This window comes from Protopterus annectens, chromosome 10.part0 (genome assembly GCF_019279795.1).
Source record: "Protopterus annectens isolate FY-2018-M chromosome 10.part0, PAN1.0, whole genome shotgun sequence".
Classification (NCBI taxonomy): Eukaryota; Metazoa; Chordata; order Ceratodontiformes; family Protopteridae; genus Protopterus; species Protopterus annectens.
In genome coordinates, this window is record NC_056744.1 from 770680472 (window position 1) to 770702448 (window position 21977).

The window sequence follows — 21977 nt, forward strand, 5'->3', positions numbered from 1 at the left end:
TGCTTGAGTACTCTGGCTCTCTGAACTTGTAAATTATATTTACTCAAATATTTTTTTCTATTAACAAAATAATGAATTAATACATTCTAAAAGATAATAACTAGTGGAAATAATTTAAAGCAAAATAAACTATATACAGTATGTATATACAGAGGCCTGAAAAAGCTGAGATATTACATTCCTAGTTAGATAAATAAAAACAAAATATAAACAACTTCAATTTTTGTTAAAGAGAGTCAGGATCCAGTTGAAGAGTGTCAATGGGAGATATCACTTTCTTCCAGGGATTGTTGATAAAAGGTCTAGGGTGGATCCTGTATTCTTTGACTTTGATTTCCTTAAGAGCCGATTCTTTTAGAAAAAGATAAAAAGTCTCCAAAAAGTGGAGGAACTGTTGAATTCCATTTTCTAGTTATGCTTTTCATTGAAAATGCAACTATGGCTCATAGTAGAGAAAGGTTATCTTTGTTCATAGCAAGGCCATCATTAGCATTAAATAAAATTAATGATTTAGATAGTGAAAGAGTCAAAACTGAGCTTTTAAAAAATCATCTAAGTCACACAAAAATTGTTTTGAAATTCCTGTTTTGTTTTTGCTCAATCATTTCTTATTTTATCAAAAGAGCTGTGGTTTTACATATTTTTGTGTAGATGCTAGTAGATGCATAAAGAACCTTCCCAAACAGTGTTATGGAACATTCAGAAACTATGAGAAGATTTGACAATGCACAACAGACTTAAAAGGCAGGAGGAAGGTGGTTAGGTAAGATTCAAACTGAGCTGTCAGTGCACTAATATCTGCAGATTATCCAATAGATACAAGCTACCCATCAAGGTCTGTATGTGCTCTAAAGGTCCACATCTTTACTTAAAGAGTAACACAGTTTACTTTATAGTTTACAATGTTGTTTTGATTTCCCATATGCATTATTTAATAGTTGCTCACATTCTTTGCCTCAGTGATTTATCTTGTCTTTAAATACAAATTTTACTTTTTGCAGATTCTCCAGTGTACTCTGATGTAAATAATGAACCACAGAAGTCCGAAGGTCACTTTGGTTATGCTGATACTTTTCTTCTGCATTTGTGAAGGTATGACATTTATGTGCAATTGCTTTCTAAAGAGTAGCTAATTGCTTAATCCACTTTTTAATATGCCAGTGTATCTATTCTTTTGCTTCTTTAAAAAGATCAATATACTATGACTGGCATTCTTCCTTGTATTGCTGCCAATGTCTTTGCCACTTCTGGTATTTTGTCAGAAGTTACTGAGCTAAATGATGTGTGTATAAATACATTTCCTCTTTGCTACAAGTTTATGGATGCTAAGTTACATGCCTAAAAACATGCATTACTACACCTATGTATCATCAGTTATTTACAGGCTCTCTTTAGAGAAAGAATGTTTGCATATTCTAATAGCAAATAAAGACTGCTGGATTTTGTGGATGCTTTCACTGCAGTAATAGTAGTAGTAGCATAGGCTTTCACTTTTACGGAAAGCATTTTAAATAGATCTCTATATTAAAATGGATACAGACAGGATAACTGGGAATCGTAGATGTTGCAATAGTGTCTGTATGATAATATGTCTCAAACAGTAGTGGTAATATAATTATATAATGAGGTATAGAATGTGAACTCTTATGCTGTGATGGCTGTAAGAAGGGTATAGAAATAATGCCATACTACTAGCATATGCACTTAGTGGTGTTATGTTTTTTTTTTTTTGCTTAATTATGATCATTTATGTATTATTTTTGAATTAAGAGTGCTCACATACTAGCTGCTAGAGTACTCTGTCTGGCTCTCTGAACATGTAAATTATATTTACTCAAATATTTTTTTTCTATTAACAAAATAATGAATTAATACATTCTAAAAGATAATAACTAGTGGAAATAATTTAAACCAAAATAAACTATATAGAGTTGTTGTTGTTTGTCTTTCAACTTTACCTGGTTAGGGGTCGCCACAGCGGAAGTCCGGTCCACTAATGATTGGCAGTTAGGTTTTTTTATGGTGTCAAGTTGCCAGCCTGATGCCCAACCTTCAATGAAGGCATGCCCATTCAACGCATGTCTTTCGAATGCCTACTCGACCGCAGAGAGGACATGCAGACTCCACACAGAAGGCAGTCCCAACCCAAGCCAAGAATCGAACGGGAGAACCTCTTGCTGTGAGGCAACAATGCCACCACTGCACCACTGCAGAACTCCAAAATAAACTATATAGAGTAGAGTATATAGAGTATATACAGAGGCCTGAAAAACTTAGATATTACATTCCTAGATAAATAAATAAAAACAAAATATAAACAACTTCAGTGTTCATTAAAGACAGTCAGGATCCAGTTGAAGAGTGTCAATGAAAGATATCACTTTCTTCCAAGGATTGTTGATAAAAGGTCTAGGATGAATCTTGTATTCTTTGACTTTGATTTCCTTAAGAGCTATTTCTTTTAGAAAAAGATATAAAGGCGCCAAAAAGTGGAGGAGCTGTGAAATTCCATTTTCTAGTTATGCTTTTCCTTGCAACCACAAGTATAGTCCATAGTAGAGAAAGTTTATCTTTATTTAAAGCAAGGCCATCATTAACATTAAATAAAATTAAGGATTTAGAGAATGAAAATGAGTAAAAAAAAACAGAGCTTTAAAAAATCAACTAATGTTTTAACAAAGGACAGTTATAAAAAAGTGAAACCAACCTGCTTTACCTTCTTGCATGCATCTCCAACAATACATGTTCTTAGTTTCACTAAACTTAGCTAGCTTATTTGGAGTTAGGGATGCGCTATACAAAAATTTCCAGATAAATATACTCCAGTATTGTGACCAAAAGACAAACAAGATATATGACCCAAAAGACAAACAAGATATATGACCCATAGTAATATACTTCCAATATTTATGTGGTGGCTTTGTCTTGTATTTTATTACAATTTTATATAATTCTGAAGCAAGATTTCCAATATTGGAATTATTGTAAATAAATGTATATAAATCATTTATTAATTTAGGGGTTTCTTTAAAAGATTAGTTACTAAGTATTTTACAAAGGTCATGGGAATGAGCTATCCAGTTTTACAGCAATAACCAATCATGACAGTCCAAATCAAAATCCTTTTTAAGTTGATGAATCTCTTTAACTTTGAGTTGTTTAATACAGTATTGCCAACAAATGAAATTTTTGGTTTCCCATGAAGCAAATATGTTCTTAAGAACTTTATCAAAAATTGTTGTAATGCTAAAGGGAATTAAAGCTTCAAACCAGATTTTAGCATCTATGTTTGCTAGAATATATATTTTTAAATTGTTAAGAATAGAGTTTGTAAAGTTAAATTTTGTAGGTACAGGAAAATTATATTGAGAAAGATAACAAAGAAGGTACCAGAATTTATTAGTCTGATCTTTTAAGGATAAGTTAGTTAAAAGATTATTTTCATTTTAAGATAGTTAAATGTAAAGATTGCCAGTTAGAAATATAGTTTGGATCAACACAGTTTAAAATTAGTTTATATTTTGAAACTTTGATATAGGTTTCCACATCAGGGAAATGTATCCCTCCCTCATCCCATGGTCTGATATGATGAAGAAAAGCTATTCTATTTCTATTAGGTACCAAAGAAATTTTAACAAGAGCTTATTTATGTCATTAATAAAATGTTTTCCTGGAAAAATAGAAATAGCCTGTGTTATACTTAATATTTAAGGAAGAAGAACCATTTTTATTGACTGAAGTCTATCTTCAAAGGAAATGAACAGTTTATTCCATTTATTAGTAATATTTTTATTATATTAATAATATTATTAAAATTAGTTATTACCTCTTCTACAGTATTAAGTAGGACAATACCGATATAATCAAGAGCATTTGATTGTTTCTCAATAATATGTTTTTTATAAATTTGATGTTTTTTCTTTTTGTTTAATATCCTGTGTTTAGCTTTTGATTGTTTAAATTGAAGGCCAGAAATAGATTAAAACAAATTTAATGAAGATTCTAATTTTGATAATGTTACAGTAGAATTAGATAATGTTAGTAAGACATCATCTGCAAATAACAATTTTGGAAAAATATTAATTATGTATATTAAGACCATTAATCTTTGGATTATTTCAAATTAAAATAGTAAAACTTTTAATGGCAAGAACAACTAAGATGAGAGAAAAAAGGGCAACCTTGTTTAGTACCTTTGGTTAGGGTAATAGATTCTGAAGTAAAAGGATCTAGTTTAACATAAGCTATGTTGTTATTATAGATTTTTTAAAGGGAAGAAAGAGAAGGGGGAAAATTAAATAAATCTAGGACTTTAAATAAATAACCCCAGTTTATGGAGTCAAATGCCTTTTTAATAGCTAAACCAATTATCCAGGCTTCTTCATTTTCCCTATTTAAGAAATCAATAAGGGCTAATATTCTAATATTATCATGAGTATGTCTATTGTGTATAAAACCTGCTTGCTCATAAATGATTATATGAGTTAAAGGTTATTTTATTCCATCAGTGAAAATAGACATGGAAATCTTATAATCATTATTAAGAAGAGAGATGGGCTTATACCAGCCCTCAAAATTGAGGGTTGTTATTCTCTTTTAAAATAGTAGTAATTAAAAAACATCTCCAAGAAGGAGACATTTTTCCTTGTGATTGAATTTTTATGAAGGTTTTATGGAAGAAAGATGTGATAGAAGGAGGAAAGTATTTATAAATTTCTATAGTTATCCTATTCATTTCTGGAGCTTTGTTAGCTTTTAATAATTTTAAAATATATCTGTAACTTCTTTATATGAAATTTGTGTTTGAAGATTAGTTTTTCTGGGATTTTCTTGCTATTAAGAGATAATAACTTTAATTATGAAAGGTTGACATCCATATAGACAATTTTATTATGAATTGTACAGTGGTATTTAAAAGCATCAAGCATCTTCGTGTCTTATTTTCACAATATTGTTAGTTTTAGAATGCATTTTAACTCTCATTGATAAATTATGCATGTGTTTAGGTGATAAGTAATAAAAATACATTTTTAATCTTCCCATTGCCAAGTTTGATTTATGGGATAAAATATCAATATATTATTTGTTTAGTTCTTCTTTTTTAATTAGAAATATTATTTTTGCAAAAACTAGGGTTAGCTACTAGAAGTTGAGATCTTATGTTTTGCAATTCTGAGTCCCATTCTTTAATTTTACTCTTATACCAAGTAAGAATCTTACCATACATCTAGGCTTTTAAGGTGTCCCAAATCATAACTATAATGACATCTAGTGTTATATTTGTTTTAAGAAAAAATGTAATTCCAAAATTAATCATGGTTTGCCATCTTTAATTTTAGTTATATAAACTGGAATTCTAGTTGACAAGGATACTCTTTTAAAATCAATCTGAAACTTAAAGATAAGGGCATCATGATCAGATAGAGGATGTGGGGTAATAATGAAATGTGAAATTCTGGAACTCAAATCATGGAAAACTAAAACTCTATCTATTCTTGTTTGGGTGCCATATTTATGATCCTGATGTGAAAATCACAAACATTTACTGTCTTTCATAATAAATGTATCAATTAAATTAAGAGGATCTATCCATTTTTTAAGGATTTTTGCTGTAGAAGTAAGTATTAATATTCTGTTATTATTAGTGTCAGAATTTCCCAAAATACAATTAAAATCCCTCTAGTATTAACGTTTTTATAAAATCCAAACATTTTAGCAATATTTATACCGGGAAAACAATAGATTTTGAACACAGTTCATATTCTCTTATTAACTTTAAAATAAGATGGGTAAAGAGACTATATTGATCTTCATATTTAAAGATTATTTGAGGCTTAGCAGTATTATTCTTCCAAATTATCATAACTCCCCTTCTCTTAGTTTTATAAGAATAATTAGCAAGATTTATGAAGTCACTAGGTTTCCAGAATTCTTTTTCAGTTGTTTTAAAGTGAGTTTCTTGAAGGAAGACCACTTGGGCTTTATTATTATTTAGATATCTTAACAGGTTAGATATTTTCCTTGGATTATTTAAGCCATTAGTGTTTAAAGATAATAATGGTAAGTCTATTAAGTCTATATATACATACATACACACACACACACACACACACACACACACACACACACACACACACACACATATATATATATATATATATATATATATATATATATATAGGTCCCCTTCAGAACATCTAAAACGCATAATATCTAATTTCATAACATTGAGACCAGAACATCTAAAACCCATAACATCTAAAACTCATCGAATTTCATAACATCTAAAATGTATAATATGTAATAGTTATCAGCACATTTGTAAATGTTATAGTTTAATCTGTTAATCTTGTGGTATCACTATGAGATGTAGTTTTCATTTCTATACTTGTTTATATAGTAATTAATACGCTTTGTAAAGTGTTTATTTTGCCATTCTGTATGTGTTTTCTAGGTCATACAGGTAAGTGATATAGACATTATGTGTACATTCTTTATGGTGATCATGATACAGTGGGGTTAGGAAATTAACTTTTTCCCACTGTGGTGCAATCTCAGAGTGGTATATTTAATTTACAGGGGTGTGGGGGAGCCCCCCACATAGGGGGTGCAGGGGTGACTTGCCCCCCTGCAGAAACATAGCAAAAAGTGTGTTTGGTACTTTGGTGTTGTTATATGTGGAGGGGGTGTTATTTTTATGTGATTTGTAGTGTTCAATGTTCTGATGCACATTTTCGATGTTATGAAATTCAATGTTATAGGTTTTAGATGTTTTGGATTTTAGATATTCTGGTCTCGATGTTATGAAATTAGATGTTATAGGTTTTAGAGGTTTTAAAGTAGACCCATATATATATATATATATATATATATATATATATATATATATATATATATATATATATATATATATATATATATATGCACACACACATATATATATATATATATATATATATATATATGGTTCCCTATCAGAAGCCTGAAACACTATAAGCCTGAAAATCAAAATCCTGAAAACTATAGACTGAAAATTCAAAATCCTGAAAGCCCAAAATCCTGAAACTCAAAATCCTGAAAACACAAAATGGACATACTGACATCATTGTGGCTTTGCTATTGTTAGCCCTGTGGTGTTGGGTCATGCGTTGGGTTCAGGTAAGTGTGCGGTTGGTTTTATGTTAGGGTTAGGGGCGGTTTAAGTGAGTTAGGGTTAGGGCGCAGGTTAGGCATGTATGCAATAGTGACAAATATTGGGGTTAGGGGCGGTTTAAGTGAGTTAGGGTTAGGGCGCGGGTCAGGTGAGTGTGCGATAGTGACGGACCTTAGGGTTAGGGTTAGGGTCAGGGTCAGTTGGTAGATATTAGTGTCTTTATAGTGACATATTAGCATTATTTGTGCTTTACAGATTAAGAACTATGTAATGAAGATTATGAACTATTCCTGCACTAATGCACTCACTCAATGATTCCTTGACTTCATCACTTTTAACGTACTAGACCAGCTTGTCTCATCCCCCACAAGGAGAGATAACATTCTGGACTTGGTTCTCACTAACATGGGTGACTGCTGCACCGTTCCCATAGTATGTTCTTCCCTGGTGAGATAAAATCATTGGACTGTCTCGTTCGAAGTTTCTATCCCACCCAACCCCCCCAGCTGTAATCAAGCTAAAATAATTCTCAAAAGCTGACTACAACCTCCTAAGGGAGGTTATCTATAGCTTCACACCACTGTCTTCCTCAGAGGATGCAAACAACTATGCTGAAAAGTACGCCAATGCAGTATACAAGCACCTGCACAACTGCATGGACTCAGCCAAACTCAACAGAACTAAAACCTGCTCTTCAAGGAAACACAAACCTGTTTGGTGGATATCCTCTATCAAAAGGCTTTACAACAAAAATAAGAAACTGTTGTCCAAGGGTAATAAAGAACAAATTCCAAATTGGAAAAACTCCCTCCCTAGCATCAACAAGCAAATTAGACCACTAGTGAAAACCTCCAAAGCCAATTATGAATCAAATCTAGCCTCCAAAACAAAGGGAAACCACAAAGCCTTCTTCAGTTACTTCAGGAACCTCCATGGAAAAGCCCAGGTTTGTTCTGAATTAGTGCGTAACAATATCACTTACACTGATCCAGTTGACTTAGCCAACCTGCTAGCAGGTAGATTCAGCACAAACTTCACCCCATGTTCCCCCAAGGCCCTTTTGACATCCCCTATACTTGTCCAGCACCTCATATATTCATAGATCAAGTGTTAAAGGCCCTATCCAAGGCAAAGAACACAGCTTCCATGAGACCTGATAGTATCCCAGGCTGTATTCTGCACCATCTCCAGCAAGAACTAAATTCGCCATTGGGCATCCTATTCAACATAAGCCTAAGTACAGGCTTTATTCCAGCAGAGTGGAGAACTGCCATTGTCATCCCCTTGCACAAAGGTGGTGCCACTAATGACCCTGAAAACTATCACCCCTTAGCTTGACAAGTCTGATCTGTAAAGCCATGGAGCGTATTATTATGGATCTCATAAACAAGGACATAGGCAATCTCCAAGCACTCGGCCCCACCCAGTTCAGATTCGTCAAGGACAGATCTTGCCTGTTGAACCTGTTTGACTTTTTTGAGACGTTGCCAAGGCCCTGGATGAGGGAAAGTCAGAACATACAGCTTACTTTGACTTGGCCAAGGCTTTTGCCACAATTCTCCACTCAGGCATCATCAAAAAGCTAACATAACTTGGCGTAAATCTCTATCTCATCAGGTGGAGTCCAGCTGGCTCACTGACAGGACCCTCAAGGTCAAAATAGGCACCTCCACCTCCAATAGCAGACCTGTCATTAGTGGAGTTCCCCAGGGATCTGTCCTGGGACCCCTACTGTTTGGCATCTACTTTTTAGATATTCAGTGAAAAACAAAAGGCCTTTTTCTGACCAAGTTTGTGGACAACTGTAAGTTGAGTGCTGTCATTGACTCCCCAAATTATGTTAATATATGCAAGGGGGTCTCACAGCAACTAATGACTGGAGCCAAAGTCATGGCATCAACCTAAATGCAAAAAAATGTACCATTTGGCAGAAATACAGCCTCTACTGATTACCACATCAATGGCAACCCCCAAAACACACAACCTGTGATGAGAGACCTGGGTACTCAGGTTGATAACAATCTCACATTCAACCATCATATAGTGGCAGTGATAAAAAAAAACTTTTACTTGATTCACCTCATAAGTAAAGGGATTGCATCCATAAAAAAGGAGGTTATTACCTCTGTATACTCCTCCCTCATTAGATCAGTAATTGAGTATAATGCCCCATTTGGTATGTACCTCTCCAAACATCTGCACCAACTGGAAAGGCCACAGAAATGACTCACAAAGAGAATCCATGGCCTTCATCACCTGTCCTATGTGGACAGGCTCAAATCACTATCACTCTACTCAGTATCATATTGATTGCTCAGAGGTGATCTGTGTCTTGCCTACAAAGCTATCTTGGACCCTGGCCTACTAGAGATGCTCCATATCCATAAGTCTAACTCCTCATGCATTACTCGATTGAAAGGCTTGAATCTAATATGTGACATCAACAAAACCTGATGGAGAGACAGGTTTGTCTGCCAGAGGCTGTTCTATCTCTGGACTAGACTTTCCATACACGTCAAACAGAGTACCTCGCTGACCCTCTTCAAGCGCAACCTTGATGAGTGGATGGGAAACCACAAATTTGTCCCAGGGGTTCCACCTGAGTCCCTCACTGGCAGGGCGACAAGTGCTGACTGAGGTTTCTTTTGGGGACAAACACTTAGCTAGGCTTGTAATGGCCCCAGGGCCATTAGCCTAGTAACCTCCTATGATCCTATGATGAAGCAAGTAAGATGATTATAAGATGACAATGCTCAATCAAAAATGGAAACAAATTAAAACTAACATATACGTATACCTATAACATTATTAATATAACAAACTAATGCCATTAAAACAAAAAATACTGAATTCCTAACAAACCCCCCCCCCCCTAAAATACATCTCGTAAGCAATTATCCAATAACGATACTTAAGTACATTTGACTACTACTTATAATTACAGTTAACTCATAAGAAAAGTCTAACATTACTAATAAGCCTTAATATACTTTGTAATGAAACTTGTAAGTACTTCTCCTTTCATTTATAAACATTACACTTTTTCTTTCTTCCAGTTATTTATTTTAATGACTGTCTTAATTACATTATGTAATACTCACCTTGAGAGATTAACCAGTGATAGATGATACAAACAGTATGAAGCACAAGACACACTGAAGTATTGATATTTAAGTTATAAGGCAAACTTAAGAAGCTATAAATAAAGAAAATACCAGTTCTGCATGACCTGCTTTTAGAATTCACATATTTAAATTAACTGGTTTTGCAGGAAGAGTTCTTATTCATTAGGTGCATCTCAAAATTTGGGATGTGCAGGCTGCAGTTGTCTGTTTTCTGTTATTAAGTTCTTAACAAGTATACACTGCTAATTTGGAAATATATATACACATATATATTTTCCCTTCCCCTTCCTCCCTTCCCACTAGTGCATTTATTATTTTTATTATCATTTATATCTGTCTCTGTCTCCAATGAACTTCAAGACAGACCATTTCAAAATACAATTCAAATTTATGATATAATAATGCAGACTGCTTATGCCAGATAACTCTACAGACATCACCACTTCATTTGTGCTTATTTTTGGAAATAGTTTTCCAGCACCACATACCAGTAATAATGTAGTCAGATAAAACTATTTAATTTTTTTCTTTTTTCCTTCCCCTTTCTTTTTACCTTTTACTTGTAGGCCTCCATTTTAATGCTAGGAGTTGAAATGCAAAATTAAATGGTGATAGTCACTTCAGCTACTTTGGAAATATTATTTAGTTTAAAGTTTCAAATATTAAAAAAATGTTGTTAAAATACCATCAGATAATAACTGCATAAGTCATGTGCATCCAGTCTAATCACAAATGTAAAAGACAGTACAGCAATGTTTTTTCCTTTTTTTCTTTTTCTTTCCCCACAGGGAGTTGACATTATAAATAATTAAAGACATTTGTAGCATCACACAAATTAGTGAGTGTTATTACTGGACATAATAGATGTATGTCACTTTAAGATGATTTATACAAGGGTGACAGTTGAGGTTTAATGAGCTGAAATGTTTCTACAGTGGAAAGGAAAGAGTGACATATTATTAATCCCCGCAAGTGAGATTTCAGATTCTTATCACTCACAATAGTACCAGTTAAACTGCTGTCAGCTCATGAAATATTTCTTTAATTTCCCTTCCTCTATACTGACTTTTACTAAAGAAAAAAAAATGCTCATTTATAAGGAGAAAGGAAGTGATCCTGGACCGTACACCACAGGAAGAACAATTATATGGAAGCTCTTATAGCTTCTCATTGAGTACAATCCAAGCTAAGAAAAACAATTAGCACCTCAGCTGTGAACGAAATCTCTCAAGCACAAAAACAGCTTGTGAAGCATCTTAAGGTTAAGTGTGGAGACGACAAACTGAAATCTCCTTTGATATTAATGGTTGAGACAAAAATTAGCACATCTTTCTTCTTTTTTTTTTTTGTAGATTTAAGGTAGCAATCTAGTAACGAAGAAAGGAAACAGCACAAAATAGATGGAGACAATATAATAAAGATGTACCTCTCTTAACACTGCTAACAAAGCATTCCACCACCCAGTCACAGATATAAACAGCGCAAATCAAACCGTCTCTCTCCAGATACGCAGCCAAAACCCCAACACAACAAACAAAACAGTCAAGCATAACAGAACTGATTACCTTCTATCTAAACTAAGCACTAACAAGGGACATGCTAAACAACTGCATACAATCAGACTATACAATGGGAAACAGTTTCCCCATGAAAACCAATATAAGAATTAACAGAGATACGATGTTACTTATTAAAATTAATATACTTTTGAGTTATTAACTGTGTATAGTAACAAGAAAACAGTTACCTGTGATGATTAAGCTGTGGTTGAGATAAAGATGCGTTCTATACATGATGATGTTAACCCTGTGAAATGTTCACCAACGTATTAAACAAGGAAGGATATTCATGTTTTGTTTGATTCTTATTAAGTTTAAAAGGTGGTGGTTGATATTGTGAAATCAGTAAATCTGTTAAGGATCTAGGACCATACCAAATCAATGGTATTCACAGTAGTAGATTCTGTTTCTTTGCTTCTCCTTTTTTAAATCAGTCCAAGAGTTTTTTTTCCAAAGATCTTTTCAAGGAAGACGATGACCAGTCCAATATCATCAGTAATAGAAATAATAGTGTTCTTTTTGATGAATGACAACTCTTCTTCTAGATTGTTAAAGTTTTTTACTTCATTTGATAGGTGGATTTTGATTTTAGTGGGATACATTATTTGGACTTTGACGTTAATTTGTTTGAGTGTCTTAACAAGCAGCCAAATTTTTTCCTCATGTGCATTACTTTGGTTGAGTAATCATTGTCAAATCTAATTAGTTTCTGCTTGTACTTCAAAGGGGCTTTCCTCCAAACAGTTTTGAGTACTGGTTCTTTGTCAACAGAAGAGGAATTTTATTACAATGGATCTTGTTGGAGAGGAAGACGATAACTGTACTGGTTTGCCTATAACTGTGTGGGTTCTTTCAATACCATAACAAGGCCCCTCTTGTAGATTTAAAATCTCAGGAATCCAAGTGCTCAGGAAAGTTATAGAATTACCTTCAGTTTTTTCTGGAAGACCAAAAATTCTGATGTTACATCTTCTTTCTCTGTTTTCCAGATCAACAATTTTATTAAGAAGCCATGTATTTTGTTTAAAAAGAAAGTAAGTTTGGGATTCTTCCTCTTTTAGCCTTCCATCTATGCCATTCAATGCAGTTTCCATGTCAGAAATTTTAATTTGTTGTTGCTGAAGTAATTCTTTGAAAAAATGTGTTTCTTTAAGGCAGCTGTCTCTAAAATTCTCTAAATTCTCTTGGAAGCTGTCCATTTTTAAAGATAACTCCTGTAGATGCCACTAGTTGTAAGTCTTTCTGCAAGGATATGTCAGTATGGAATGCTTAGAGCTGTTCATCTTCAGTTAATGATATAGTCTCCAGATAGTAACGACAGGAATTTTTTTGAATATTTCCACCAAAATCGAAAATAATAAAACCTAGCCTTCTAGACTAATATTGACAAATTATGAGAATTTTTTCTAAAAAAATAATTATTTTCCTGTATTTTATATAAAATTCTGCAGAGCTCTAAAAATATGCCATCTTCACTTGGCCATCTTGGCTCCTCCAGTGGTGTTATGTTTTCATGTGTCACTGAATATGCACTGTTACATGGTATTACCATTTAATTTATTGTGCCCAGATACTAGCTCCTTTGTGCTAAACTGTAACATATGCACTCATTCTCTTTATTGGTGTGGGTGTACCATTTACAGATAAATTACTGAATCTAGTTTTACATTTTGGTCCAGCATCAACCATAACCATTCACCCCTTCTAGCTAAAAGAAAAACATTTAGTGGTTTAATTACTACAGTAACACTTGGTGTAACTGCATCAGACAGAAAAGATGTCATCACAGAACAATTCAGAAAAACTGAAAATACAGTAACAGCAAAAGGAAGTGGTTAATCTGTTAAGGATCTAGAATCATGGCAAATCACAAAAGATATGATGGAAAGGCATATCAAGGAGCTTAAGAGAATCAGTAGACCAGGCAGAGATGGTAAGTTACTTATTTAACATAAAAGAGATTCTACTTTTCTGCTCAAATCTGCAGTTACTTAAGTAAAAGTAACTATTCCTAACCTGCTGAAAACACAGCGGACTTAGACTGAGTATGCCATGTAGTCTTATAAACTATGAACTGCAAAGAGACCGTGAGCAAAATGGAATATGTCCAGTGCAAGTTTCAAAAACAAGGCAGAAGATATTTGCAGAGAAAGTTTAACACATTTTTGAACAGGAAAAGTCCCTGCACCCCACATACAGGTCTTTACCTCCTGCTCCTGCTGCTGAACTTTTCTAATTCCTGGAATGTCCAACTTCAGAAGTAGAACATTTAAGTACTGGGATGGGCTCAGGATACAGGGCTTCCTACCTGTATAAACACTAACATTCTACTTCTATGTTTTTGTAGTTCTTTTATGTTCTTTATTTAGGGACACCATTTTTTTGCTAAGTTTCAACAGTTGCTATCTTTGTGCAGCCTTTTCTAAGAATTTTTGTTAAGTAAATTCATCTTTGGTCAGGGCTGCTTTGGGAGCATGATGCAAACCCTGATAAGAGCTATAGATAAACATCTGATTGTCATATTGGAGGAAATATGTAATAGTTAATAATATGAACCTATGAACCTATGCATGTATAAGTTATAGAACTGTACTATCAGCCACCAAAATGATAATTTTAATTTACTTTCCAAAAAGAACGGAGGTAATGCATTATGTAACAACTGTAGAGTAACATATACATCTCTAGCAAAAGTAATTGAGAATAAATAAACTCATTACAGAAAAGATGAAGGAAAGTACTTTTTGATGGGGAAGTCTAGCATTATAGCAGTAAATGACTTCAGTTAAAAATTCATTGCTGAGGTTGTTAAAACTGAACAAGGCAGATAGATACAATTTCAATTTTAGCAAACTTGTGGTATGTTAACATTGTGGACAAATTAAGCATACATGGTACGAGTAAGCACATAATATAAATGGTTGAAGAATAGTGCATGACAAGTTAAAATAAGAAATAAGCTGGTAGACGTCCGTTTTCTGACTAGAGATATCACACAGGGCTCAGTGATGTAATGCTTAAAAGGTACAAAAAGTATTTATTGATTTATTTATTGATTCTTTGGTAAACAAAGTAGAAGACTGAACCTTCAGCCACAGCCTAGGAGAACAGCAGTGCGGTAGGAAACAACAGATTCAAGATATAAATTGCAAAGATGTACTCTATTTTATTTTATTAATATTTGTTTACCCAGGGTAGTGCATTGACCAGGAGTGACCATTTGCAGGCACAGCCCAGGTAAATGAGCATTTGTAAGAGGTAACAAAGTTGCTTCGAACAAAATGGAAACAATATAAAAAGTACGCAAATAATTTTACAGAACAATTAGATTGCAAACAAAGGCAACAGTATGATGTAAGAGCAGAAAGAAGGCAACCAAATTGTTATAAGGAATGCTTAGGGGGGAGGTAGTGTGAGGCGTTGTGTATACATATGTACAGAGAAATAGACTGAGGAGGCTGTAAGGCAGGAAGGTGAGATTTGTGGTGAAGTAAGTGCATGGCCTTTACGGAGGACGTTTAAGGTTGACAAATTTAGAATTATCTCAAACCGAAAGAGAGAGAGGGTCTCCCATTGGGATGGGACAATGATGGAAAATTATGCCTGCTAGATTGGAGGGGGGTTGCTCTTGGCACAGAGAGACTGGGAGCAGTTTGTGCTAGGAAGTATAGGTATGTTGTAATAAGAATATTTTTTCATGGAGATTGGCAGAAGAAGGGGTGATGGATACAAGCTGTAAGAGTTTAAAGAGGTGAGAACCAAGTAGAAGGTTAGAGCTTTGTTTTATGGATTGCCATTTTGCTTTTTTTTTTGAGTGTGAGGCAATGGGTTATTGTTGAGGGAATTTAGTCATGAAGTAACAGATGTAATATAAAATTGTTTGAGCGCTGTGAAGTTATGCTTGCATGCTGAAGCAAAAATGGGGGGTCCATACTTGAGTTGGGCAAGCAATATAACTTTAACAATGGCAGTGGAGGAGAGAAAGGTAAGTAAACAATTGTAAGTTCAAGTATAATCATTCACTACCGACAAGTACACAGAATAAATTAAACAAAATTATAAGAAATGAATAAAATGTTTCAAAGACATAACCTTACATAAGTAACTAACGGTCATATCAGTACATTTCTATTTGTATGACACTGACAAGCAGAATCTATCATTGGTCTAATACAAAAAAAAAATACAAAGACAGCAAGTGAATGTGAACAATAACTTTATATCCGTTTCTGCTCTTATATTTTCTTTAAATTATATGTTTTACCATCAGATCTGATGGTGAAGTAACTAGTATGAAAAGGCCTGTGTTAATTGTGATGATACTAAACAGATTTATATAACAGTGGAACAGATAAAGTAGGAGCAGGTTGCTCTGTCTTTAAGGTATAGCATCAGTCTTTGTCTCAGTTTTGAAGTCATTTAATTGTTTCTGATATATGTAGGTAGGATATCCTAAAGTTTAGGACCAAGCAATGTGAAAGTCAAGTTATAGAAAACTAATGAATTTGTGGCTGTTTGGATTATTAGGGCCTAGTGTGACTAACTGCTAGAAAAGTAGGGTGTCATCCTAAGGCTACAGCACCAAAGAAAGAAGAGGAAAGATAAAATCGTAGGATTTTGAAGATGAATCTTGGACAACGAAGATTAGATCAATTTCTTATGGGGAGCTAGTAACCTCCAGAGATGATCAAAGTTGCAGATGGTATTAGTATTTAGATAATATCAAAACACCAACAGTTATCAGAACCATAAGGATTCCAAAATCATTCAGCAGTCAAGTAACCAGATCCCAGAGATTGTTGAAAAGACACAAAATGCTTAGGCTTGAGAAAGTCAGGTAGCAGGCCAAATGCAAACTACAAGGTATATCTATTTAAAAGAAGTCTGTTTAATATATTCCAGTAATGGTTGTTAAAGATACTACTCCTTTTTTCATAGGCATGCTGCTAAACTTTTTAAGCTACCAGCTGAGGAGTTGACGTTTCTTCCCAGGTCATATCACATCTAGAGGTCCTTATATCCTACTGCCATTCTTCAACAGCTTGCTAAAAACTAAACAGCAAAGGCATGATTTTGTGGTCCCCTTAGAGAGGACAGGTGAAAAGGACTGAAGCATTACAAAAAAAACAAGATTAACCAGGGAGAGCAAGTAATGAAGGAATGGATGTATATGACATGACTCAGTGTTTTAATGTCTTATTTTTTAATAAATAAGAGTGAATGAAAATCTTGTAACTGCAAACAAAGCTAACACTGATCAGAGCTTTATATTTACAGGAAGTAACAAGGAACATTAGGAACAATAAAATGAGGGTGTAGAATCCATGTTCATAAAATATCAAAAAGAATAGAATCATAAATCAGTAGTGGATAAAATGAACATACTCCCAGCTCAATAAAATGAGATTGAACAAAAAAGATTTCACAGTTGTATTTGATAGTTAGTAATTCCAGATATTAAGAGTTTCATATTTCCTATAACTCATAAACTGGTGTCAGCAAAAGGTTTCATCATTTAGTGTAGAGGATGTGTATTAAGAATTCCTGCTTTTTAGTGGTAGTACAGATAACTAAGCCTCTCCTAGATAACCTTTTTTTGCCAAGTGTACAGGGTTCAAAATTTTTTTCTGGTTCATTTCACTCTATGGTGTCTAGTGTCTCCTTCCCCTGACCATGCATCTATAGTGATGGAAACAGTTATTCAATTAACCTTATAACAGACGTTAGGGAAATATTTAAAAAATATACATGATGTCTAGTGTTGTACTGGCCATACATCCTAGATTCTGCAAAACTGTTGTTCTATTAACCTTTAAGTGTTAGACTATCCCTGGTGTGTAATGTGCCCCCCCAATATTGCAGGGTCTGCTTATTAGTCTATGGGAGGTTGGAGGTATAACAGCCACCCCCATACACACACATTCACACACCATGCACACACACACACACACACACACACACACACACACACACACACACACACACACACACACACACACACACACACACACACACACACACACACACACACACACACCACACAGACATATACTCACATACACAGAGTCCCCCACTCACCCAGTCACACTCTTGGACACACTCCCATTCAACCAAATATACACATACACCTACCATAAATATCCCATAGCTAGCCCCCTATTGAGACTGCCCAGGCAGACCTATCATACCTCTCAGCTGTCCAGGTTTTCACAGAATGTCCAGATTTTTGTCTCATATTTTTGGACTATTCTTCATAAAATGTGTGGTTTTCTGGCTAATCATTGAGGATTAAAGTCAATAAATAATAACAGACATTTGAGTTTCCTTCAGAAAATGAATGTTAATTTGAAATATGTTATTCTATCAACTTTTTAAGTTTATAAGAGTGATATTTAAAATTTGTCCCTCATTTTGGACTTTTGTACCTCATTAGTTTTAGGTTTGTCTAGATTTCTTGTAATTAGAGATTTTGAGGTATGACTCTATCTCTAACATACACACACACACACACACACACACACACACACACACACACACACACACACACACACACACACACACATACTTACACACTCACCTGAGTCCACTCATCCCTCTGCATATACTTACACATGCACACATGCACATTCCCTAACTGCTACCTCCCTGCTAAACTCCCCAGCATTTACCTCTAATGCAATCTTATGCATTTGATGGAGTGGGTGAACGTGATTGTTTGGCTGTGTTTATGGACATGGCAGGCTGTGCTTACTTAGTCAGCTGAGAGATTCTCTAAATTGCTTGGCTGTGTAAATGCCTTACTTTGGACATTTCTAGGTATAGAGCACATGGTTAATTACCAGAGGCTGCTCCCTTGGCAGTGATTCACTTCTTTGCATTAGAACACTGCTGTAGAGAATGTCTCTGAATTAGAAATGGTTACTACTAGGGGTAAAAACAGGATTACTACTCATAGTAACCTTTGTGAATCTTAGAGTTAGACTGCATACTGTTGTGTATTATAGCTTTGCTAGTTTCCTTTTTTAGTTATTAGTAATGTTTGTGGTTTTGGTCAGTGCAACAGTTCGGGTATTCTTTTTGCTTCTCTTTTCATATTTGGTTCTTTTTTCTTTTTGCTCAATATCGTCTGTAATTAATTGTCTTTCTTCGTTTTTTTCATGTGTTTCTTTTACAGGAAGACAAAGACTTAATGCTATATTTCTTTTTTCTTTTGTCATTAGTTTGCTTTATTTTTTCCTTTCTTCTCTTCTCTTTTCTGTTCAAAGTGATCATATTTGAAGTTTTCCTTTTTTGCTGGTCATAAATTTTAGTCTGTTAATTTCATAAATGTTGATATTTCTTAATGGGAGGTTGCTGTATAGCATGGATTGGGAATTTGCTCATTCCTGCTGTTGTGCAATCTCAGAGTTGGTATGTATAAGTAATAGGTAGTGTGTATAACACAAAAATGTATTTTTTGTTTTTATTTTTTTCAGTATTTTGACTTTCATTCATTTTAGACTATCAGTTAAAGTTAATTTTGTGATTTTTTTGAGAATAGGTAATACACTTTTATCTATCTATCCATATCTATATCTATATCTGTATCTATCTTTTCATCTAAATATACACATATATTAAAGAATATCTCTCTCTATATGTAATACTTACTTTTTTCTCTTGTCTTGGTTGGCTCTGACCCGCTCCGTTCGCCCTCGCTAACGTGCCCTGCCCCCTATTCTCTCCCACCCCCACTACCTCTACATTTATAGTAATCACAGCCACACCCACAGCTCACCCTCACATCACCTCCACCAATCACAGCTCCTCAAGTCATATCACATTATACCACACCAACTTGCTCCACACAAAATACTCCCAATCACTCTCATTCCCACTAGGCATTTTTTACATCACCCACCCTACTTCCCCATCCACATATAGTGCAACCCTATAATTCCTATTCAGACCCCCCACCTAGAAACAACTTAAACTTTATAAACATGACTATCACACAACTAAGTCTAGTCTGTCTTCTCATAATTCTTTACAACACCACAAGTTATCACTCTTGCAATATCTCTAAACTTAGTAGCACAACACTACATTATGCACTCTCGTATACAGACACCACACATTATAATAATATCTGCCCACAGTTATTCAAGAACTACATAATGGACCAATTCAGAACTAAACACATATGCTCTCATTCCTACTCCAAAAAACACAATAGTTTCTCACACTCCTCACCAAATTCCAACATCTGTATAACCATTTTAACTCCAGGCTCACCATAAGTGGGGATATCGACCCCAACCCAGGCCCAAATCCATTATGTCCAACACAAACTGCTCCAACACAAATGTCAGAACATAACACCCCCACTTTCTTCATCCCTGGGCAAATCAACAACAGCAGCAAAACCAACCATCTTTTAATGCTAAATATTAATATTAGAAGTATCAAAAATAAAATACCTGAACTCCAGGCCACAATAGCACACTACTCCCCAGACATAGTTGCTTTAACAGAAACCTGGCTAAATAAAAACATAGCTAACTCAGAAATTCTCCCTACCGGCTACAATATAATTAGACAAGACAGACCACTTCGTAAAGGGGGTGGAACTGCCTTACTGTACAAGTCCAACTTAACTGTCCGTCAATTACCAAACTCCTACCCCTCTCCCAATAATTGGGACATACTTATCTCACAACTTCAACTTCACCCTAAAAAAGGTCATCACCGCAATTGTGATCTATATTCACCTGGTAATATACCTGCTAGCCTTGAAGACTTCTTATCCTGGTGTTCTTCCACATACTTACAAGAAACCATTATTCTGGGGGACTTCAACCTAGATTGGTTCACATGTATATCAGAACCACCAAGTAATCTAATAAATCTCCATGGCTACCAGCAGCTAGTCCAAATTCCAACTAGATGTGATAAAAAATCTAAAAGGGAATCCATTCTTGACTGGGTCCTAACTAACTACCCCAAATTGTACCCTCACACAGGCAGTCTCCCAGACACCTTAAGTGACCACAACATAATATACTTTATACGTAGTAGAATAAGCATATGCAAAACCACTAACTATATATCCACTAGAAACACAAAAAAAATTATCTCCTGAGGTCCTCAACACTTTACTCTGTAACTGTGACTGGACTCCCCTAAAAACCCTCCCACTTCACCAGGCTGTAGCATATTTCAACAAAATATTTCTACAAAACCTAGACACTGTCGCTCCATTGTGCAAAATCAAGGTTAGAACCTCTACAACCCCCTAGCTCAGTAAAGAAACCAAACAAATCCAGAAGTCCAGAGACACTGCCTGGCTTTACTATCAAAAAAACAAAGAAACACAAAGCCTAACTAAGTACCAAGAACTGCACAACCATGCAAAAAATGCATTAGGCTGGACAAAAAATCCTACTACACAACATTACAAACTAAATACCAACACAACCGGCAAAAATTTTGGAAAAATGTAAACCAGCTACTAAAATCCACCCAAAAGGCTACCCTCAAACCAACCAACCCTGACACTAAAGTTCCCATTGAAACACAATTCAACTCCCACTTTGTGAACTCAATTCTATCCTTTGTATCACAGGACAGTTCCTTCCTCACTAACCCCCCCCCCAACACAAATAACACTAATACAAGCTTTACCCTCAAAACAGTTTCCACCACTTCAATCAAAAGCATGCTCTCCAAACTAAAAACCTCATCAACAGCAGCCGACCTACTCCCCATCTATTTCTTGAAACTCACAGCAGATGCTATTGCTATCCCAGTCTCCACTCTCATAAACAGACCAGTTGTTGAAAACTATGTGCCGAAACTCTGGAAAATATCCTATGTTACACCCATACATAAAGGTGGGACCTCCACTGAACTTAATAACTACAGACCCATTGCTTTACTCTCCCCCCGGCCAAAATCCTAGAAAAATGCATCCATACCCAGATGCTAAACTATCTCCTAGACAGCAACATCCTGTCACCTACTCAGCATGGTTTCAGACCTGCCCATAGTACCACTACAGCCCTCCTCTGCTTCACAGACACAGTAAACCGTCTCAAAAATGAAGGCCTACAAGTGTCAACTCTTTTTTTGGATATGTCAAAAGCATTTGACACAGTCTCA

General features: G+C 34.9%; 1 protein-coding gene across 1 annotated transcript in view; it reads left to right on the top strand.

Annotated features, from left to right (window-relative positions):
* The window catches only part of IL23R (interleukin 23 receptor), a 168448-nt gene that overhangs the window by 49204 nt on the left and 97267 nt on the right, over positions 1-21977 (top strand). Inside the window, exon 2 of the mRNA XM_044086805.1 lies at positions 1002-1092. Within this exon, the coding sequence (XP_043942740.1) occupies positions 1029-1092 (64 nt within the window). The 5' untranslated portion in view covers positions 1002-1028. The remainder of the gene's footprint in view (positions 1-1001; positions 1093-21977) is intronic.